Raw genomic sequence first — 25,254 nt, forward strand, 5'->3', positions numbered from 1 at the left:
AATGTATAATTGTAATTTCGTTTGATGTTTATTTCTGTATTTATTTTATTTTATTTAAATTCTATAACATTAGTTCGTTTAATTAAAATTTGCTATAAAAGTGAGAAAGATGGTTTGTGATATGATTTGCAATAATTATAAGAATTGTAATTAAGGGTTAAAATAAATAAGTTTTGTCTGAATTATTAAGAAAATTTTATGAAAAGATGAAATTTAATGCAAAATTAAATAAATAATAAATAAAAATTATTAAAAATAATTATTAAAACTCTGGCTTTACATCGAAACCGAAATCAAAATGGCGGCAACGGAACATTTTTTTTTCTTTTAATGAGTTGCCAATTCAGCTAATTTAGTGGATTTATGAACAATCTAGCTAAAATAACCAAACAGTTTTAATGGAAACAGTATGATTTGAGTATTTTTATTAAAAAATGTCTAGCTGTAAATTTGAATTTTGAGTTGGTTGGCAACACTACTTTTAATTAATATATATGCAGATGCGGATTGGATGTCGTTTGAATGTTGTACTTAGTATTGTGACAAAACAAGTCTTACACATTGCTATCTGATCTGGTTCATCTGTCTTTTAATAATATTGTTCGAGGTTTGTGTTTTTCTACATTCTTAAATTATAATGGCACGGAAACAAACGAGGTTTAATCTCCAATGGCTAGATCCAGCTATTCATCCAGAATTCAATTCCTGGTTAGGAACTGTAAAAGATGATGATACAAAAGCATTTTGCTGCATTTGTTGTAAAGTTTTCTCGTTAAGTAATATGGGAAAGCCTGCATTAATATCCCATGCAAATAGTTCTAGTCATGTTGAAATAAAAAGATTGAAGTCGGAACAAACTTCACTGGTAAGGTTTTTAACCCCGACAAATTCAAACTCTTCTAATAGTCAACAAAATGTGTGTGAAACGGCTTCTGTTGTGGAAGATAGATCTAAGATCATTAATGAACAGTCTCTCACCAAATCAACATTTCTTAGCAGCACATTGACACCTTTTGTGATAAAAGATGATGTAATAAAAGCAGAGATAACTTGGGCATTGGCAGTTGTAAAGAAAAAGATGTCACTCAATTCATGCTCTGATATTAAAAACATTTTCAAAAAAATGTTTCCTGACAGTGCTATAGCCACACAATTTCAATTGGGTCCAGATAAAGCTTCCTATATAATAAATTATGGCCTAGCCCATTATTTCAGAGAAAAATTGATTGATGCTGTTACAAGTTGTGATAATATTACTATCTCCTTTGACGAATCACTAAACAAAGTTGCTCAAAGAACTCAAATGGATCTTGTGATAAAATACTGGGATGAGAGTAAAGATAAGGTTATGACCAGATATTTAAATAGTGTCTTTCTGGATCATAGTACAGCAGATGATCTTCTCTCTGCATTTCTCAATGGCCTTTCAGACACTCATCTTGATCTTAGCAAAAATTCTTCATATCTGTATGGACGGACCAAATGTAAACATAAGTTTTCTGAATAAATTAGAAGATCACATGGAGACACAGAATGTTGGTAAATCATTTGTGAGAATGGGAACATGTGGTTTACATGTAGTCCATGGTGCTGTAAAAGCTGGTTTTAAAGTAGTAGATTGGAATTTGTTACCACTGCTACGGAATTTGTACTATTTGCTAAAAGACTCACCCACTCGGCGTGCTGAATACATTGCTATAAGTGGAAGCAGATTGTTTCCCAAAAAGTTTGGTTCAACAAGGTGGTTGGAGAATGGAGAGTGCTTAGAACGTGCAGCAGAAGTTATTGAATCTGTGAAGACATACATAAACAACAGTACAAAGTTGAAAGACAGCAAGGTGGCTACATTCTTGAGACAGGCACTCAATGACCCCTTTATTAAAGTTAAACTTTTATTTTTTCGGTCAATATGTACACAAAGTGAGAGCTTTCTCACCCGATTTCAGAGCAACAAACCTCTTGCACCTTATCTTTATAAAGCAGTTGTTCAATTATTAATGAATCTGATGAGAAAGTTTGTGAAAAATGACAGGGTCACCGACAAGCAGTTTCTAAAAATAGATTTAAATGCTAATGAAAACTTGGTACATCTTAAGAATTTGGATATTGGTTTTGGAGCAAAAAAGGTTTTAAAAGAATTGAAAGTAAGCGATAAAGATATTCTGTGTTTTCTAAGAGATTGTCAAAAAGTGCTGAAAGTGATGACACAAAAGATTATTGAGAAGGGACCTGTCAAGTACAAATGTGTGAAGGCTTTGAGCAGCTTAGATCCAGAAATTATTAAAATGCAATCAAATGTTGGAAAATTGTATTTCAATGCTTTACTGGAGATTCTACATGATACAAACAGGATTGATGAAAGATGTGCTGTCAAAGCAAAAGAACAGTATAATATACTCTGCAATAAAGTATCCATAAAACCCTATTCTACAAAGTTTGAGGACTTCATATCTGAAAGGAGTGATGATGATGGTCTGGACACATTTTATTGTGAAATTATGAAGGATGATAGGCAACTGCAAGATCTATGGTCTATTATCAAAATTTCTCTTTCTTTCTCACATGGGAATGCAAGTGTTGAGAGTGGTTTTTCAGTTAACAAATCACTGTTGAGTGAAAATCTTAAGGAAGAAAGTTTAGTTGCTCAACGCTTAGTTTATGATGGGATCCATTTTGCCGGTGGTATTGATCAAATAAATATAGACCAGAAAATGTTGTTAACAGTCAGAGGATCTAGACAGCGATATATTGCATCTCTGCAACAGAAAAAAGATATTCAGAAGCAGCAGGCATTGAGGGCTGAAGAAAAAAGAAAACTTACACAACAACTTAAGGATTTAAAACAACACAAGAAAATGTTAAGAAAAGATCATGAAAAGGAAGAAAAAGAGATTGAAATGAAAATAAATACACTTGAGGAGAAAAAGCTAAAACTACATTAATAGTTCTTCTATTTTGTGAATTGTAATTAATTTTTTATTTTCTAATTATCTGTATTTTGAAAAACAGAGAATTAATACTAAGAAGTTTCTCTGTATTTTGATTGTCCATTTTGTAAAAATAAAAAGATTTTACAATAAATTAGATACATTTGTTAGAGAAGCTATACTGTAAACTTACTACCTATCTCTCTTTATTTCAAAATTGTGTAAAAATAGATTGTATATAATGTGGTTGACAAAAGAAAACTAATTCTTTTTTTTACATGATCAATTTTTTTGAGGGAAAAAATGCTTTATTTGAAAATTTTTAAATTTAACTTTTTGTTAAAATTATGTTGCTGTTTAAAAAAAAGTTACTCTTTTTGTTGAAAGATTGGTTTTAAAATTACGTGTTTCTAAGTCAGAGTTCATTTTAAGCACAGTACAGTACTATTTGTACTGTATATCAAATACCGTTTGTTGATTTTATGCTATCTTGTATTTACTAGATTTACATACAAATAATAATGATAAGTAATGATAAAATAAAAAGCTCATGTTTCATTTGTTGCTTATTTTTTCATTACATTGAAGTTTTGGATTCTATCAAACATTTTTCTACAAGATGTACCTGTATGTACTGTATTTTTTTAATGTGGCAGTCTTTGAAACATATCAACTGTGCAAAAAAGAGGGATAGATATACTCAATCAATGTTCACGGTAAATAAAATGCTGTTTCATTATGTCGATATTCCACACTGTAAGAAATGTGAGGGTCAGGGAATTTGGACAAAGTTGGTCAGGGAAAATCAGGGAAAGTCAGGGAATTCAAAACAAGAATTTGAGTAGGAACCCTGTATTTGGCAAGATGACCATTTGGCTTCTCTCAACCCAATGTTCCTTCTCCCTCAAACTCAGTTAATTACTAATTATATATTGACACAAAAATCCTTTATAATGCAGCCTTTCAAATTTCAAACATTTTCGGTCTTTTTGAAAGGCCTTCGTCAAATTAGTTAATTGTTCATATGTTCTTCAGTTGTGATTTAAAGGCACCTCTAATGATAAAGTATCCCTCTGCAACTGGTAAACTACAGACAGGATGCCTTTGCATGCATTTTTTTTATAAGCAAAGGGGGACTCACTTTAATGCCCTCTGTTGGCATTATGCAATGAGCCATCACACTACAACTCTAATCATTTCCATATCTGCTTGAGACTTATCTGCATACCAAGTTTTACAGCAATATGACAACTTGGTGTGCTAATTTTTATGACAATGAGTGTATGTTACTTGTGCTAACTTTAATTGTAGTGATTGCAACATCACAAATCTTAATATTGATAGTTACAGGATACTCTCCAAAAATAGTAGTACCTATTATGGATCTATGATATGACAAATTAAAAAGAATGCATTAACACATTTTGCTATCCATTACTAATCTATAACCAGAAAGTAACAAATATGTTACAATATTAAAAGAGAGATTTTGTTTACAAGGACACTTATCCATAGTAAAATCTACATATGAACATTTTTTAACCTAAGCATGGTAGTTTTCACACTTGTACAATAAAGTTTTATTAATAAAAGTTGGGAGATTTGAGGATTATTTTACAATTTTATTTTTCTTTGGGATGCTGCAGTTTCTTAGTGCTTATCACAAGTTGCAGCTGATTATGCATCATTAGAGAGTCCTTTAGAGTGTCTGTTTTTGGTATGTTTTCACTGTTTTGAGTAATAAATGAAATTTAGTAAAATAAATTTCTGAAAGTTGCCTACAGACTGTGAAAAGGAACTTTTATATTAATGAAGTTTTGGAACCCATCAGTTTATAATGTACTGTACAAAATTTTGTATATACTGAATGATGCATGGATCTTGTAGAGTTTTATAATGTGTGTTAATATGCAATAATACAATATTTACATAACAATGCAAATATTTTAACTTATGACATTTAGTAAATTTACTAGAAAGAAATAATGATTTATTTTTTTGTAATTTAATTAATTTCTGTACAATATATAACATTTAACAGTTACATTACTAATTTTTATTAATTTTGTTTTTAAATATGCAAATTTTAAAAAAATTAATAATGTTGAAAAAACTTTTTTAACTTTAAATTTTGGAAATTTTAAAATATTTTTGAACAAATATATTTTTATCTATGAATAGTGAATTATGATTATGATAAAGAACATATTAATATTTCATGTGAATAGCTGCCCCAAATTGTGTAAAATCTGAACAATTATCATTTTTTTTGCTCTTAAAAAACTTTGCAAAAGAAAATGAACTTTAGCTTTGTAGTTCTCTTGTCAACAACATAAAAGAGCATTCTCTTTGTTTGATTGAAGATTTTGGCACATGTTTTTCTGAGAAGTTAGATGGCAATTTCTAGATGGAAGACCATTTTTCTGCAGTGGAAGACTTCAGTCTACCAGACTCCTTTTCAATGAAAGAAAAGGAAAAAAATTATTGAACTGTTCTGTAATGAAATCCTTAGTTCACTACTATTGTCACCAATCACCAGTTGCAATGAAACATTTTTGATAGACATTTAGTTGCAGAGACTGAACAAATTTCACGTATTGCTGACATTGCCTTGAAATTTACAGTGTCTACAATCTAGTTATGTGAATGTGGTGTACTTAAAAATATAAGTACCACAATAAGCTAAATTTGGAACCAGTCCACCACTTGTCTGGTTGTCCAGTTGGAACTTTCATCTGAAAGTTGTCAAGCTATGTATGCATACTCCTCTCACTGAAAACTCTAATAATTCATAATCACTCAACTCCAGAATTAGAATTAAAAATTTTGGTTAATGTTACCTATGGTTGCAAGATGGCGGCTTGTCTCCGATCCCAGCAATCAGAAGACAGGGAACAATGGGGATGCACGTTCTAACCTAACCTAACCTATTCTAATAAATTACCATAATTATTACCAACAAAATTATTAGAATAGGTTAGGTTAGAACGTGCGTCCCCACTGTTCCCTGTCTTCTGATTGCTGGGATCGGAGATGAGCCGCCATCTTGGAACCATAGGTAACATTAACCGAAATTTTGATTAGAAAAATTTGTTTAGATTGAAAAGGTATAAAACTTTTGCAAAAACTGAACAAATTTGTTTTATGTTTTTTTTAAGTTTTTTTTCTGATTATAACAATTTTTAATAAGATATAATGTTAAGTCAATAAAAGTAAGATTCTTTAAATAACTTTACCATATTTGAAAAATGTTTATTACAGATTTGTTTTTTTTTCAGTAGATTAAAAATTGTCTGAATTGTCTTTGTCAAGTAGTAATAAACATTTTTTAAAACATGTCATTTAAAGAAATTTCATTGTGAGGTACAGTACATTAGACTTTTAGTCATGACAAAAGGATGCAGTCTAAAAATGTTTGAGAACTGTTGCAATAGACATTCAATTATCTATTGTTTTTAGACATAGAAATATACTAACTATTTATATGGGTAAAACATCTACAGCAGTAGCAAATTTTTATCTACAAAACATTTTAATCATTTATAATACATTTATTTGATTACTAAAATAAAATATACAACTTTAATCAAAATATGTAATTACGTATCAAGATACTTTTTAAATATTTGTCCATCAATATTTTAATGTAAAGTAAAATAAATATTTTTTTTAAATGAATAAACATGTTAATAATTAAGATTTATTTCTGTTTAAAAATAATGTAAATTATATTAAATAAATAGATTAAAAATATCAATTCTTAAACATTTGTGATTTCATTCATTAGAAATAAAATTAAATAACACAGTTCTTTTCCTTATAATTATTAGTGGAAAGTTTACCCAGTTTATCTCCAACGTCAGAAAAATTAGAACATCTTGGTAAAGGGCGACCAAAGAGACCTAAAACACGTGCTCCAACTCGTCCTGCAATTCAAACTAAAGAAATCAGAGAAGATATTCAAGACTTAGGTGAAGGCTTAGAAGTATTTTTTCGTAGGCATGCAAATTCTTCTTCAACTCCTACTTTATCTCCTGATTCAGAAGAACCAAGGTATATATATATATATATATATAAAATTAATATAAGTAAAATATTTAATGTATAAAAAGAACAATTTTTAAAAAGGAAGTTAATTAAAATGCACATTATGTAATTTTTGATGCTATTAGCCTTGCAGATATAAATAATTACAGTTTGTGAACAATAAAAACAATTAAAACATTTAATAAATTATTTATATATACTCTAATTGTTTTCATTGATGTTGCTAATTTTTCGGTAAAATGAAAAACTTTTGAAAAAAATTAATTTGATGATTGATAAGAAAAGTAAAAATTTTTATTTCTTTAAACAGATAATTACTTTAAAGCAGAATGACAAAAAACAAATATTTATAATTAGACTGTTACATGTGAAAATTCAGGTGTTAGAAAGTTGATTGTTGTGCATATTAATATTAGAATATAAGAAACATAATATAAGAGAAATAGATCTTAACAAATTTAAATATAAGTCTGTTAACCAAATTTATCTCTTATAATTCAGACAATTCTAGTAAAAAGGAAGAAAGGAAAAAAGAATATTAAAATATTGTTGAAATAAGATTTTAGCTTAACAGCTTATTTTTCTATTTTAAAAAGTTTAGAAAGAATTAAGAAAACATTGTTATTAAATTATCCTTATGAGCAGTTTTAAGCTCTGGCAACTTATATAAAGATCTAAAAAATTATCTTATTAGGATCCTGTCTATCAAGCAACTGATGAGAGTATGATACATGAACTAATAGCACATACATGACTAAAATCATGTATGTGCTATTAGTTCAACATTTTTTTGTTATTCAAAGTATTTGCAAACTAATCTTGAGCTATTTTAAAAGCTTCTTAAAAATTCAAACCATCTTAAATATGAAATTTCATTTGACATTAAATGTTATTTTGTTATACTTAAGCAATACTAATGACCATTTTTGCTTAAAAATAGCAGAATATTCAAAAAGAATTTGTTAAAATTTTCATCATAATTTTCATTTTTATGATTGTTTTACTTCTGTAATTATATAGTCATAAAATAAAATATTAAACAAACAGAATGTTATATTAGAGAACCTTTGTTTTAAAAAAATAAACCACAGTGAAGAGTTAAAAATATACTGTTGTTCATAGAAATTGCAACACCAAGAACAACATACTAGATTGCTATGGTGGATAAATTATGGTAGAGAATGAAAATAATTATAACATCAGCTCATATTTCTGGACAAGCCATGTCACTCAACTATCCTAGCATAAGGGTAAATATAAACCAAAGACACAAAGAAATAAAACACCTTAATTTGTTACTGAGAAGAATATATTTGAAGAATATATCACCCAAATTTGAGGTGTGTTGTATTCCTAAGGCTGGCCCACGCCACTCCATAGCAGGAAAGACATGTAAAGCTGACAGAGTTATAGGATTTTGGGATGGTGGTGTATTCTGCCATATGCATCAACATGAGGAATTAGGAGCACATCATACAACTGAATGAGGTGCCTACCATACAGTATTATAGATCACAGAGGTAATTCCCAAGCATCAGTTTAACAACAGTAGTGTTATGCATCAGAAAATGAAAAGCTTTGTTTAAGTCAAACAATTGCCAGATTAGATTGGGTTATATTATTGCTGCTATTAATAATTAAATTCTAAGTAATATAGCTCAATCTAATCCAGCAATCATTTAATATAATTATCAGACTTACAGATATTTGTATTTGTTTAAAAGTGTTTGCTGCAGAACTTGACATCCATTGTCATGATTTTCCTTGGACTTATACAGTAGACCTCCCTATAACATGGTAAATGTGTTCCATGTTATGTGAATTCCGTGTTGTACGAATCACTTAGATTTTACAAATACATGAGCTGTTCACAGCCCAGCACTTGTGCAGTTTAGGGGGTACAGCTGTTTGAAAGGTTTTCTTCCATAAAATTAATCGATTCTAGACTAATTTGACTCGAACATTTCCAAAACACGTATAATTTTTGGGGATAATCCATATAAACTATGCTACAAACGAAAAATTGTAGGAATACTTAGAGTGTGCACCATTCGAAGAAGCCATTACTTAAGCTTCCATTGCAGAATGGCTCATCGAATGGCAGATGTGTTTCCTGATAAGTTATTCTTTCTGTGAAAAATTTGCTGAACATTGGAAACATCATTAATAGAAATATAATTTTTATGGCTGTTGAATAATAATTGTTTTTTAGTAGGTCTGCTGCTCATTTAAACTGAACAGTTTGTGCAATGTCCACTATTGGTCCAGATTCAACCGATCCTGTCGAGAGACGAGTCGGTCATGACAATCTGTCTCATTCTTTTACCATGTTATACAAACATGATCACAATTTTTCCACCGTATTATATGAATCTGTCGTATATGAACTCGTGCTATAGGGGGGGTCTACTGTACTATCATCATTGGAAGACCCCAGTGATACCAAGAATGTAGACACTGGGACTATGAATCATATATTGTAGTATGTGCTATTATATTCATGTTCCTGTGTCTCATTTATTGCCTGAACCCTGAAAGTGAAATGTTTCTATGAAGTTCTGCTTTACTTGGAAATAGTTTTTTATGCCATCTGCCAGCAGGATAATATCATATGTACTTCAGAATATTTTATATCTCCTTGAGGTAAGATATATTATTTTTTTACCTTGGCTTACAAAATTTTCAGATTTATTTCTCGTTAAACATGTTTGAGATGTGATTGCTTGGCAACTCTCTTAAAATACCAATGATAATCCATCCAGGATCTATAGCATTTAATGCCATGCCAAGCATAAGCTATTAGTTTATCTTTTTTTTTTTTTTGGCATCAATATTCAGTATTTTGTCTTCTTTCTTATTTAAGTTTCTGTTTTTTTTATTTATTTATATCTTACATCATGTATAATTTACCCATAAATTTCATTTCATCATTTGGTGTTCTTGTTGGTGTTGCAATTACTATGAATAACAGTGTACTGTACATCAGTAACAAAGATGGAGATTCATATTTGGTTTTTCTCTTATTTAAAAAAAAAGTTGATTAGCCATTATTCAGTATCAGGAATTAAATTTTTTTAGGAACTATTAACCCTTTCCCGGCCAGGGTACCGATCTATCGTTACCCTATTCGTTTAGCAAAACGGCCAGGGTACCGATTGATCGTTACCCTGTTAACAATCGATTTTTATAAAATTTATCGACAACAGATGTCAGCACTTGACGGCATCGTCTTGTTTATCGTTCATTCTACATATTTTTGTCCAGGTGGTGTTTTGTCGACTTAAAAAATTTTAATTATCGGTTATTTTTTCTTAATTTTTCATTTTCTGATAATTTTTTATTTTATTTTTAGCATATTCATGCAATAATATTGCTATAATAAGTTGATTTATGCTATAATAAGTTTATTTAGCTATAATATGTTAATATATCGTAAATATTTAAGTTATGACTTTCAGTTCTGATATTTTATATATTTTTTTTAATTTTTAATTTTTAATTTTTTTTTAAATCTAAAATATTAGCAAATGTTACATCTATTGCTATTGGTAATCGTATGTTTATTACAAAAATATATAGTCTTGTTTGATATGAAATGAATAAAATATATTAGTTAATTATGTTAGATGAAAGCAGAATAAAGTTCAGATTTCAAACAAATGTTTAATATAATGTGCGATAATTTCACAACGAATAAACGTACGTGCATAAATGTAATATCAAACTGTACAGAACAATATTCTACGTCATTCTGGCTCAGTGACAATAAGAATAAAGTAACCAGACAATGTTAATTTTGACAAAAAGTAACAAATTTTCAAGTTTGAATGTCAATTATCATATATTATTTTTTTTTTCTCATAAATTTTTCAAACAAACTTTATTGAAAAATGTCGTATTTAAAACTAACTATATTGATAAATATATGTGATTTTTTTCATATGAATCAAATAATAATTTAATTTTTGGTGAATTTTTAAAATAATATTGCCTGATTTACCTATTTTGACCTTGGCCGTTTTACAAAATAAGGGGGCGTGGCAGACGGCAGGGAAAGGGTTAAATTTTTCGTAGAAATCCTGAGCATGGGAATTTTTCAGTTGGTTTAGGTAGGTATCAATAAAATATATGATAGCTTGTTAAGAAAAAGGCTTTATTATTTTTATTGGAAAGAAAATATTAGCCAAGACTGCAAAATTGAGCTGGAAGGTAATGGAAACTATTTGATCTTCAAATTCTGAAGATTGTCTTTAACGAGAATTTACATTTAAAAACTATGGTTTGAATAAGAAAAATTAATTTAACCAGATAAAATTAATGTTCTAATTTTTGTTCTATACCTTGCTTAATATTAAAAATGAAAGATTTCTAAGTCTTGAAATATAAAACAGCTTTTAATGACAGTATCTTGTTTTTTTTAAATAGATAAACTTTATATTACTTGTAACACATATATATCCTATAAAAAAGTATATAAAAATACAGTAGACTTTGCTTATTGTAATCATGGATATCATTGTCAGTTGTTTAATGTTATCAAAATTAGCATTTCCCAAAACTTGTAATTTTAAAATACACATATAAAACTAATCATAATAAGTTATAGTCATCTATAAACTTGATATTTCTTTATTTCAATTATTTGCTGAATGGATTACAGATCTATCAATTCTCACTGTCATGCATCTTCCATTCATCCTTCTTTAATCTTGAGAACAGAGCTAGATAGATGAAAATCAAGATCAGATAGGGATAGTTTAGGATCAGAGGTCATGATTAACTATTTACAAACTTTTGATCTGGACTAGAAGTTATGATTTTTTTAAATTAAAATATAATTAAAAATTGCAGCCTGGCATTATTAGTTTTGTGTTCTTCATTTAACAGCATTATAGTGTGTGTGTGTGTGTGTGTGTGTGTGTGTGTGTGTGTGTGTGTGTATATATATATACACACTATAATGACTGAATAATAATGATCAATTATAATTAATAATTAATATTATTATTAAAAATCAAAATTACTTATTGTGACATCATCATAAATATATATATATATATATATCCCAAAGTGATTATAATAAGCAGATTCTACTCTATAATCAACAATAAAATTTAATTAATATAATTAGAAACAATCCTCATACCGGTACATATGATATCCATTATACCTTCTTAAGCCTTTTTTCGAATTTCCGGTACTAAGTACTAACATTAAGTGGTCATTAAGTGGTCGTTAATGTTAGTACTTAGTACCGGAAATTCGAAAAAAGGCTTAAGAAGGTATAATGGATATTAATATAATTATCAAGAAAATAACTAAAATTTTTAAAATTGTTTAGTGGGAGAGCACGAACTGATAGTAACAGTACTACAGCTAGTTGTGTAAGTGGAGATCTTATGTCAAGTGAAAGTAGTTGTAAATTAGAAAAATCACCAGAGAAAGAAAGTGATAAAAAAGAGAAAGGGTAAGTAATTAAATTCTGATATGTTTTAACATGCAAATAATATTGTAAGTACTTTAGTATAAAAGTATAGAGAAATTATTTTATAATTGTGTTGGAAATGATAGACTAAATGTTAGTTGTTAGTTATCTCTTTATAACAAAAAGAACTATAAAAATTGAAATTGAAGTAGCTTATGGCTTGAATATTAGATAGTATTAATATAAGATGTTAAAATTTTTTATATACAATGACCATAATTACATGTTGTTTTGTTTGAGAGAGCTCCAGAAAACCCTGAATATGAATTCAGAAATTTCTGAAGTTTTCTTTTAAAATACAAGATATATTATTCAAAGTATGGGGAAAAGAACTCTATTAAAATTTTAGTTACAAAATATACCAATTGTGAAAATATGGTATTATACAAAGTGAAATAAATTACAAGGTAAAAGATGAATGAGTATTAAAGATTAGTTTTTGTGTTCTTCATTTAACAGCAATGATATATTAATTGAAACTACATTTATTACAATTACTGACATATGAGAAGAATTGTTTTCAGAATTCAAAAAATTATTGAGTTCACTCATGATTGAGTTGATGCTTTTGTGGACAAAAAATTGCATTTAGTATGCAGTGTTTGATAGAAGAATATAACTTCTCTGAAAGGATATCCAATATCAACTGTGTTACATTGTCTTCTAAAACTGCTAAGTAGAGATATTTCCATAATAGACAATGCCTAAGATAACTCCACAACCAAAAATCATACAGATTAATGTCAGAAAAGTAAACTGGCTGTGCTATTAATAATAGTGGTTTCTGTTATTTGTTTATCTATATCTTGTAATACTATACATTACATCTTATACAACATCATACTTTCCCTATCAGCAGACTTCATAACTAAAAAGTTTTTCCATGAAATCTTTCTTCTGCTTTTAAAACCAAATATGATGATGCCACTTCAGCTATTAATGGACTTTAAAAAGTTTCAAATAGGAAACATTAAATTACAATTGCCTTATATGTTTATATAAAAGTCAAGAGAATATCATAACTGGCTTAAAGTATAGTTATAAAAGTGTATTCAAATTTTAAATTGTAATATATTTCATATATATCAAAACCAGGCAAATTCTGAAAGTTAATATAAGTACAGTAGAGCGTCGAAAATTGGCGTCAATTTGGGACTGGGGTTGTTCCAATTAGTCATTTGTTCCAATTTCCGACTTTGTACGAAAAAATATATTAACCTGTCCGATGTTCAAATTTTTCTCCGTTGCGTATCGCTTCGTGTTGAATTTTCGTCGATTTTAAGCCTAACGAAAATTTTTATAATAATAATCGAGGCTATCGTATCGTTAAAAATTATTTCTGCATTTTGTACAAACAAAATAAATATATTGAAGAATATAAAAAACATGAAAATTATACTTTAGAAGTAAATCTAGTATCAAAAACGTTCGATTCAGCTAAACACAGTCCGACTGAAAATCGTTCCAATTTCCGGCCATTTCAATTACCGACGTTCCAATTAACGACGCTCTACTGTAGTTCAATTAAAAAGAAACATTTCAAATACTAAAGATTTATATAAATTTTTTCTCTTGTGTCTGACTTTTTTGTAGTTACACAAATGGTCTGATTTTTTGTTTATCCATAAATATAGTATTTGAATTTCATGAATTATAAGAGTATATTTCATACATTTAATATATCTTTTAATATCAAATACTTTATAATACTAATGTGTTGTTATAATATTTTTATATTTTTTCTAGTAGCTTTATTAAAGGAATAAGCAGTCTTTTCAGTAGAGTAGCTACAGAAGCAGCTCATATACATAAATCAAAATCATATGATGTAAGTGATAAATCCAGTTCTGCAGATCCTTCTCCAACACATTTAATAGGAAAAGAAAGAGAAAGCAGGTATCTACAACCAGGATTTGGAAACAATGGTGAAAGAAGTCATTTTTCATCATCTCCACAGTTGGACAGTAGAAGTAAAAAAGACATTGAAGGTTTGTTTAACATAATTTTCAAAAATTAAATTTTAATTATATCAAAAATTATCATCAATTTTAATAATTCATTGTGTTTTTTGTTAAATTACTGCTGAATATAAATTAAATGAGATGAAATTTTGAATTTAGAACTCAATTACACAGTTTAATGAATATATAAATGGATTTATATTGTAAGTTCTAGATGTACAGTGTGTTTGCTTGAAAGTACCCAATTTAATACTTTCCCTCACAGCTCCCCTCACCTATTAATGGCTGGATTTGACTCCTAAACATAGTCTTTTCTAGAGGCATGGGATATTTAAAGGTTTTCATGCAAAATAAATTCTGGTCCAAATATTGCAGTCCTCCATAGTATATGGATGTTGATTCAGTTGAGCTCTAGATTCCTTGGAATGACTCCTAGTGCTCCAACTGTCAATACAATTGGAATTATGACTGTTTTCTTCTTCCACAGTTGTTCAACCTTCATTCTCTAAATGTTTTTCCTCTACTTTTCTGTCACTTGGGACTACCACATCTATAATCCATATCTTGTAATTGTTTTTTAGAATGCTTCTTAGAGATTGTCAATTTTTTATGTTAAGAAGCACTTCAACAAAGCAGTTAAAGATAAATAATGTTGTAATTTTCTATCAGCAAAATGTCTGGAGTATTATGAGTCAGATGTATGTGCATTTGCATGTCATCTGCATGCAAAACTCCCAGAATATTTTATTTACATCTGCAAAATAATGCTATATAGCAGAGGTCACCAACCTTTCTGACCTCACAGACCACTATCATAAATTTTTTTTAAGTGATACAAATGTCTATAGAATAATGATCACAAATGTTCTATTTTACTTTATTAATATGAAATTCACTTGTTCAATTATAACAAATTAGTTTGAAGTTTGTTGCTGCTTGTTTGAAATAAGTTTATGGTTTCTTGACTCTTTTCCACGAAGGATGACAATTGCACTTACAGCATTATTTATTGATTTATTGACATTATTATTTGGGACAATCACTTGCCAAATCAATTAACTCCATAAGACAAAAAGTGGAGAAATGTGATAAAGTAATATACAGGTACTCCTCACTTTACAACTGAGTTTCGTTCCGATGACTATGTCATTAAGCGAATTGGTCAATAATCAAGGAACTTGCGCTGGGAATATAGGATTGTTGTAAAATTATATAAATTATGCAATAAACTTCAAATTTATTCATAAAAAGACTATTATAGTACTATATCCTATTATATTAGCCTATTATATTATATTATATTAGCCTATTATAGTACTATATCCTATTATATTATATATCCTAATAGCCTATTGTAGTTCACTTAGTGCGCATGTCACTATTCACCATTGACCGACACTCAAGCTGAGATAGGGAATTCCTCGAATTGCAGGCCGAAACTCGATTGGTCGTAAGTGCAAGTGGTCGTTAAGCAGATAGGTCTTAAAGTGAGGAGTACCTGTATGTTCTTTTTTAAAATTCCTTGTAAAATATAAATTGAAACAAACATTGTAGAATGTATTATTTTAGATGTAGCTTTTATTCAATGACATATAAAGTGTATAAGACAGCATAGATATGCTATAATCGTTATTATTATTACAATTTTGGTGTGATTGAGGGAGTTAATCAATTTAGCAAGTGAAAAATGTAATAACATCAAATTCAGTCTTCACATTAGTGCAAATTTTTTATTAAAACTTTTTTGCAAATAATGAATAATAAGTATTCTGTTACTGTTACAATGGTTAACAGAAACAGAATAGTTAATTTAAACAAAATAATAATAATTTTGTTTAAATTGATTATTCAGCAACATAAATGATAGTCTTCTTTGTCAGCAGTATTTGAGTCCCATCATGTTGATTTGTTCTTAAATTTTTATAAGAATCATGTTTAATAGGAGGAATGAAAAAATTATTTTTAGTTTTATCCATCTTGATGTAACGGGTATAACTTTTCTTTTTTCTAAAAACAATTGTCACCAAAATTAAAACAATTGTTCAATATTCCACAAGTATACTTACTTTGTGGCAGTTGGACTGTAACTAACTAATTTGTTTTACTTACATTTCATGATGAGATAACATTAAATAATTTACCATTATCTACAAAGCACTGATCAGTGCACACTGCAGCATTGCAATTGCAGTGTGCGCTGATGGATTAATGTTACAGTATGGAGTTACTTAGATTGGCTTCTGAAGTAAAATTTTTTTTTATGGCCAATAAAATTTTGTCATTAAGTGGTATTGATCCTTATTATTAGGAAAACTTATTATTATGAATATAAAAAATTACAAGTATATCAAGTATATCACACTAAAATTTTTTAAAAATTTGAAATGTGGAGTTAATCAATTTGGCTTGTGAATGGTTCATTTAATGATAACAGTCATTTTGTGTTTGGTTTTAGATTCAAATAAAATATCCCCAATGGGTGAGAGAAAGTAGCCAAGCATTTTGCATTTCTTTTGTAATACTTTGCATATCCTTCAGTTCATCAATGTCCAAATTTCTCTATGGACCACCAAAATTTTCTCGCAGACCATCAGTGGTCCATGCATTGTCAGTTGGTGACTGCTGCTCTATAGCATGTGATGACTACCCCACAAAAAAGTAGTTTGCCCCATAAAACCAATTTTCTCCATTTTCAACAATTTTTTTTTCTATTTTATGATCATATTAAGTCTTGCTGCAATGAAAGCAATACTTTCTGCAAAGGTTTGGGTTGCAATTTAAAAAATAGTAGACCTATAAATTTTCACTGTTGTCTGTCTTTCCTTAATCTCGAGGATGGCATTAGATAGATGAAAGACGAGACCAGATACGGAAACTTTAGGATCAGGATTAACTATATAAAAACTTCTGATGCAAACTGGAAGTCGTTATTTAAATCCAAAAATTTTTCTTTGAAAGGTGTTGGATAGATGATTGGCACAACCGTTGTTAAAGGAAAAGTATGACATGCAGGGGTAAGCCACTACTGATTTGAAGTGGAAGCATATATTTTAAGTTAAATAAATTAAAAATATGATTAAAAATTGCAGCCTGCTAATTAATTGCTCATTGTTAATATTTTGTTATGTCATTTAAAGTAGTAAGTTTGCATGATTTTCTTAAAGCAGCTTATGATATGCTTGCAAGTTTTTCACTCATTGCAGAGATAGTGTTTAGGATTATTATGACTTTTCAATTTGTATTTTAATTGCATTTGTTCTTAGTGTTTGTTCTTGTACAACAAGAATTGAGCCTTCTGTTTTTTCTTCTCAACCACTTTAACATGAGAGTAGTTATTCTTCTTTCAATTTTTCCATCAATACTCTTAAGGTATTGGCCATGGTGGGCTTTATTTATCAGGTTGGACTTCATATTGTCAATTGCACTTTTCAGTATGCTTCCTTTGTTCCTTTGGTTTGCAGTAATTAAGCATTACTGCAAACTAAGCAATGTCCATGTCTTCATTTTCTTTTGTGTGTTCCAATAGGCCTCTCTTTTCTTCTTCAATAGTTTGTTTAATTGTTTAAGCTGTTAGTTCTCTTCCTCCTTCACTGTATGGAAAATAGTCTGTCAGTGTCACTTTGTGGATGTAAGGCATGATTAATTGTCATTATTTTGCGTTTTTTGATCTAAAGCATCCAATTAAATATGATAGGATCATGTAAATGGATAAAGTTCTGTTTTCACCAAACAAACAAAAAATTACTAAATGCTCCTGTTTTATTATGTTTTAGCGTTATATTCAGTTGTGTTGAAAATGTTTGAGTTTATGTTATACATTTACTGTTGTGTGATGGGTATTATAATTTAGTGGGTTATTTATTATTGCATAACTTTCTGCAATTACAGAGAACCACTAATTATGCAATTATATAAGTTATCTGTTTGATTTTAACTTGGAATTACTCATTAAACAGTTTTTCCTTTGTTGAAAAACTCATCGAGAATTCTTTAAAATTTTAATTGTATTTACTGATGGTATTTTTTATTTCTTACAGATATCTCACGAATTCGTGGGCTAGATAAATTTTCATCTGGATTAACTTCTGGCAGTGGATTAATGGCAGAAATGAAAGCACGTCAAGAAAAAAGAGCTTCTAATATTCCAGTTTCAAAACAGGTATTACTACTATTGATTTTTTTAATACTTTAATAATATATCCTATATCATTTTGCTGCAATATTAAAATTATATTTACATATGATAACTTAAAATTTATAGTTTACAATTATTTTGAATATTAGTCATAAAATAGTATTTTTATCCAAATTGAATACTTATTTTATATTTTTCTGAAATATATTACATTTGATTAGCATGAATCATTTCTAACATAAAATTGAATGATCCCATAAAAAGAAATACATTAAACTAGTTAATAAAATTTTCATTAGTTAATCAAAGATGGTTTTATGTGAAGTTAAATGAATTTTCTCGTATTGAATTTTATTTTTATCTTGAATGGAATTTGCCCCCCATACTTTTAAGATTTATACTTTGAATTTTACTTAATCATATTTGTTTTATATGGAATTGCTTATAATAATAGGACAATTTTAGCATTTTTTTTTTATATTTGAAAAATTATACAAGTTTATTAACTTGGAGATTGTTAAATTTTTTTACTTTCTTCTGATTGTATAAATATTGAGAATTTTTAAATCATTGTAATCTCTGAACAATGTATTGTGTTTCATTATCTTCAAATAAGTTATTTTTAACCAGTATACAAATAAAAATTTTTTAGAAAACAAAAGTAATGTTCAAAATAACCACTCAGTCGGTTTGACGAAAAACACAAATTTTATATTTACAGTAAATGTACAAAATAATCCACATTAGAGTTACAATTAATTATGCACAAACAATAATCCAACGACAACCGACTATTCCCGTACAAATTCGTCGAAAGAACTCCTTACGAACAAACAGACTTGTAATTAACAAAACCTCCGAGTCAGGAACAAGTTCATACACAAACACGTAACTTCCAACGAGAGAGTTAGTTAGCACCTCGATAACGACGATCTCCCTTGATCCGATCCGATCCGATCACCTCCGATACGATGCCAGCCGATCCGAACTCCCGATACGAGCTCGATCCGAGCTTAAATAGTCGACAGCGTTCGAACCCTGCTCCAATCGAATTTGAATGTTCCCGCAACGGCCGCCAACGGTCACTTCCCGCCGGCCAATCGTCCGATGGTTGACGATTCGAAACTTAACGGTTCTTCCCACGGAAGTTCCTAACGGTCGTTTCCAACGGCCGATCCTAACGACTTTTCCGTTATGAAAGTCCGTTATAACAAACAGGTGGGAATCGCGCGTCTTGGCGATTCCATACCTTACACCTCCGCGGCCAAGGATCAAACTGAGCTTAACCCAAGCCTGTTTGATCCAACAACACTCAGCAATTTTACAAATGTCCGTTGGTGCGGACTGACCCTTACCTCCGGTACAACCGGGCAAACTCGCTATAACCCGCGCACAGAGATGCCTCGCGATAGTGTAGGACCCCTTGGATCCCCGAGACCTATCCGCGCGGGTCCCCCTACGAGGAGGTCGTCCCCGTCGCCTTCGGCGCGTCATCCGGTTTTGTTGGTCACCAGATGTCGTTCGGCCCTTCTCACGGAATTTGGGTTTCTTACCGCGAGCTCGGTTGTGACCGTTGTCCGTCGTTTTCCGGACCGGCGATATGCCTCCCTCCGGACTTAGCACGTGTGTGGGTGGTTCCGATTGGCCACTGGCCGCACCCGCCGTGGCCCGAGACCTCCGGGTCTCTTCACCGCTGTGTTTTCTTTGAACCCGAGTGACGGTCGCCAAGATCACGTTCGCCTGTTGCCCAATCAATCCGGCCAAGTCGTCCACGGAATGACTCTCCTTCGTAGCATCCAGAGGCTCATCCCGTGTCGTATTCGGTAACCCTAGCAGCGGTTCGCTAGTTTCCCCGATCGCTCGTCTTTGGTCATCGGCGTGTTGCGCCAACTGAGTCGCGCGTTTCCGGCCGATATCTCCCAGGTCAATTATTTCCCCGACGCCACAATTTTGACCCTGAGGCGTCCCAGCTACCCCATTCTTTACTGTTCTGACTCCCGGCCTCCCTTCATCAGCGTCCTCGTCCTCCAGTTTCCTGTTCGCGGCGGGTCGTTCGCTTTGGCTATCCGATTCGCTACCGGAATATCTCCTCGCAATAGGAGTCGCGTCCCCTGCTTTATTTTGCTCAGACTGCGCCCTCCGCTCACACTGGGCCGTGCGCTGCCGCCCTAGTGTCTGGTCAAGCGGTCCTATGACCATCCCCCGGTTTTTGTCGTCGGGTGGCTCTCGTTTAACCCCCTCGCTCGCTTCCACGAACATCCCCGCTACCGCACTTAATATACTCTGCTCCTCAGCTAATTCCCTTTTTCTTGCCTCGGAATCCGCTTTCTCTTTCGCTTCTACCAGCGCTCGGAAGTCCCTTTCCGTTAAGAGGGCGTCTGTCGCTTTCCCTAACCTATTGGTGATCGCACACGTCACCCGTGCCGATCCTGGCGTTTCTTCATGTCCTTCCTCCCACAATCCAAGCGGTACTGACGCTAAGCCTGCCTCTACCTGGTGACCAAAGGCTCCAACGAGTTGGCTTTCCTCCTTTGTTCCCGTCACCGCTTTAGGGGCCCATGACTCCCTTAACCCCGACGCTTCCGTTCCCGAAACGTCCTTAACTGGGGGACCATTTCTGCCGCTTACTGTCTCAGCTTCCTTCAGCGACCTCCCGACTTCGGGTTGGATATTATGAACTGCCTCCTCTCGTCTTGCCGCGACTCCACTAGGCTCCCTAATGTCCCGGTCTACCTGTGAGCTGCGCCTACTTTCTACTCTTAGCATGGGGACTTTGGCCACCCTGACCCCAGCGGTTCCCGTCCTCGATCCGGCTACGTACGTGGGCCTCCCTTCTCCCCGCATTGCCTTGACCCGATCCTTTGCTTCCCCGCTCCCCGGTGGGCAAGAGAGTTTGGATGCTCTCACCTCCACCCCCATGCGGTCCGCTGCCTTGGGTCGCATGCGTTCGGCCTCGTCGTCTACCCGCCTATCAGGACACCCTCTTTTCTGCCGGTCAGTTTCCCTTGGCCTATCCCATTCTACCCGCGGCCTGTTTCCCGACGAGCTTGTCCTATCCCCGAAGTCGCGGTTCCCCTCGACTTTAAGTCCTTCGGATCGTGTTTGCCGTTCCTGCCGCTTCGTATCGTCTAATTTTCCTGTGATCCCCAGTCGTAACTTCAACTGTTCTAACTCTACTTCTGCCCTTCTTGTCTCTTCTTTCAAGAGCTCGAGTTGTCTCCTAAGCGCTTCGAGGTCGTCTCCCGACCCGCTTGTCCTGCGCGATGAACTCGGCTCGTCATCCTCCCAATCTCTAGTCTCTAGCTGCCGCGATTTCGCGCGTCTAGGCATCTCTGTGTGCTAGGAAGAAACAAAAAATTTACCTGGGTCTAATTGCTGGTGATGCTCTGTACGTCTGCTTCTCTGTCGTAGCTCAGTTCTTCCGATTCTTTGGAGTATAATCCAGGATAATCCAACGTAATCCAAAGTATCCAAAATATCCTGTCGAGACTGCGCCAGTAATGTTCAAAATAACCACTCAGTCGGTTTGACGAAAAACACAAATTTTATATTTACAGTAAATGTACAAAATAATCCACATTAGAGTTACAATTAATTATGCACAAACAATAATCCAACGACAACCGACTATTCCCGTACAAATTCGTCGAAAGAACTCCTTACGAACAAACAGACTTGTAATTAACAAAACCTCCGAGTCAGGAACAAGTTCATACACAAACACGTAACTTCCAACGAGAGAGTTAGTTAGCACCTCGATAACGACGATCTCCCTTGATCCGATCCGATCCGATCACCTCCGATACGATGCCAGCCGATCCGAACTCCCGATACGAGCTCGATCCGAGCTTAAATAGTCGACGGCATTCGAACCCTGCTCCAATCGAATTTGAATGTTCCCGCAACGGCCGCCAACGGTCACTTCCCGCCGGCCAATCGTCCGATGGTTGACGATTCGAAACTTAACGGTTCTTCCCACGGAAGTTCCTAACGGTCGTTTCCAACGGCCGATCCTAACGACTTTTCCGTTATGAAAGTCCGTTATAACAAACAGGTGGGAATCGTGCGTCTTGGCGATTCCATACCTTACAACAAAGTTATAATTTTTACTTTTGTATAAATAATTCATAAAGAATAAATCTTATAACTATTATTTGAAAGTTTTTATATTTATTGGTTATTTTCTTTTACATAGGAATGTGAAGATAAATCTCCAATAGATGGTAGAGATTCAACTCAAAATCTTTTACAATCAGTAAAACTAAAACCTGTAAATTTAGCTCAATCCTTAAAATCCCCATCAGAAAGTTTACAATTAGAAAAGCATGAAGAAGTTGTAACTTCTTTAGGAAGACCTACCAGTTCACCAATTATTAATATATCACCAGGTAATATCTCAATTAGAATTATTTATTATAAAATATCCTAAGCACTCAGCTTTGCTCAATAACTGTAATGATTTGTAACTTACAATGAATATATTATATAACCAACAATAACAGAAAACTGGTTGGATGGCTTCATTTTTTTTTCATTTGAATATTCATCATTTCTCCTTACAGGGAGGGATCAAGGATCAGTCTATCTTTGCATTTCATTCCTTGCTCTAGCATTACAAGGATAAATTTTTATTCATCCTTTATAGTAGACAATATGAATTTTTATCCATAAATACTGTAACTTACAGAGATTGGAAAATAAAACTACACAAACCATTTGCTTATAGGAAAATAAAACAAGATTGCTCACTTGGCATATGTCAAATCCAGGAAGTTGTAACTTGTCAAGAATTCTTGTGAAGTCAAAGATTAGTTTTCTGAATACAACCATCATGCAACAAATTTGCATGTAGTAGATCAAAGAGAAAAACATATCCATGTTATCTTGATTACATGACAGAAGTTTGCATGTAGAAGTTTAAAGAGAAAATATATTCTTGTTAACATGATTACATGAAAGAAGTTTGTAGGTAGATCAAAGAAAAATTATATTTGGAAAACATTTTGTCATGCGACAGAATAGTCCATATATAGCATTGCAGCTTATGCTTTTATTTCTCAGAAGTGTGTATATTTCATTATCTTTATTTATATTATTTTCATCAGCATGCTTGTAAAGCTGCATTCTTTCAGTAAGGAATCTGGAACACTCACTGAAATGGTGTTTGTGGTAAAAAAAATTCAAGATACTAATCTCATGTTGTGGTCATCTTATGACTGATCCTTGAAAAATAGACTGTGGTGTTACAGTGGCCTGACATCACTTGCATCATGTAGAAGTTCACAGGAATTCAGTTAAGCTACTGTGTTTTTCTTCAATATTCAGGAGCAGAGCAGAGGAGTGCCTGCCTTTGTCGCTGCTATTCCAGTGCTTTTGCCATTGTGCATTGTTTTGTTTATGCAAGAAATTAGCAATTTATCATAACAGGAATCAGGAACTATGGTTGCCTCCTTTGCTAGCATGTCTGCTCATTTGTTCTCAACAATACCATTAATGGATCTCACCCATCTGAATGCAACATTTACTGTATGATTCTTAATCATATTCTTAATTTGTAAAGCTTTGTATTCTGGTCAGTGTACTGATTAGTAGTGTCTACAGCACTGTAGCTATCAGTGTGTATGATAACATTTTCATCTGTACCATTTAGTATGCCCTACTTTGTGGTCTCATATATAGCCAGCATTTCTGCCTGAAACAGAGAGTATCTATCATCCAGCCTATATTTTGAATTATGAATTTCTTCACTATTCCTATATGCCACATAGGTAGTACCAACTCTACCATCTATTTTTGATCCATCTGTATAAATCTGAGACCATGTTTTATTTTCTAAAACAAGCTTTATGCCTGCTCTTTCATTAGGTCTGGGCAGTTCCTGGATTGTTGGTCTGATTTCATAGTCAGCCACCATGTATTGTTTATTTCCAATGTTTACTGCATGCATCTTCCTTATGAAATACTTATCCACTTTCTCTATAAGCATCAAATCAATAGGTGCTATGCCAGCTATCACCAGCATGGCCTCTGTGGAAACCATCTGGAAAGTCTTAACTATGCATATCACTGCATTTATTTGTGCATTGTACAGATGCTTTTTAATTGTCCCCTTCTTGGAAGCCTGGCTCTAGGCTGCTGCCACCAAGAAGGGGACAATTGATATTGATTTGAGCCAAAATCAATATCTTCGATGGAATCTTAATTAATCATTTAGATTACTATACTGTAAATCAGGGGTGGCCAACCCCGCGCCCGCAAGCGATTTATTGTGCGCCCACGGCATGATTCCCGATAAATTAAAACAATTTTATTTTATTTCCAATCAATTTTATGATCCAGCTTTTAAGCAAAATTTTCTTGAAATTACTTATTACTTATTTAGTAATTGAAATTTTCAAGTAATTATTTAGTGAGATATTAAATAACTCTATATGGATGAAAATTTGAATGATAGTTTAAGAGTAGCAGTATCAAATTACTCTCCTGATTTTGAAAAATTATGTCACAAAATAGTCTCAACCTTCTCATTAATTTTTCATGTATTATGTAATAAATGTCGTTCAATAAAATTGTTATTACACATTTTTATTATTTTAACCTATAAAATAAAATCAAAAAGAATCAAAATTAAAAATGACAAAAATTAAATGAAAAAAATTTAAGAAAGTATAATTAAGAATTAAAAAATATTAAAAATAA

At 32.1% G+C, this 25,254-nt stretch overlaps 1 protein-coding gene across 10 annotated transcripts in view; it reads left to right on the forward strand.

Moving 5' to 3' along the window:
* Positions 1-25,254, forward strand: part of LRR (Leucine-rich repeat) — a 159,868-nt gene that overhangs the window by 124,557 nt on the left and 10,057 nt on the right. For 8 of the 10 annotated variants that reach the window (XR_010881313.1, XR_010881314.1, XM_067274815.1 and 5 more), the window contains 5 exons: positions 6,758-6,980; positions 12,316-12,441; positions 14,206-14,447; positions 18,458-18,579; positions 22,751-22,943. Coding sequence is in view for 8 of the 10 variants with exons in the window: in XM_067274815.1 (XP_067130916.1) it covers positions 6,758-6,980; positions 12,316-12,441; positions 14,206-14,447; positions 18,458-18,579; positions 22,751-22,943 (906 nt within the window). In the remaining 2 variants the exon portion in view is untranslated. The remainder of the gene's footprint in view (positions 1-6,757; positions 6,981-12,315; positions 12,442-14,205; positions 14,448-18,457; positions 18,580-22,750; positions 22,944-25,254) is intronic. The other 2 variants (XM_067274816.1, XM_067274822.1) reach the window with 1 other exon arrangement.

This window comes from Centruroides vittatus, unplaced genomic scaffold, assembly GCF_030686945.1.
Source record: "Centruroides vittatus isolate TY-2023 unplaced genomic scaffold, ASM3068694v2 contig_564, whole genome shotgun sequence".
Classification (NCBI taxonomy): domain Eukaryota; kingdom Metazoa; phylum Arthropoda; class Arachnida; order Scorpiones; family Buthidae; genus Centruroides; species Centruroides vittatus.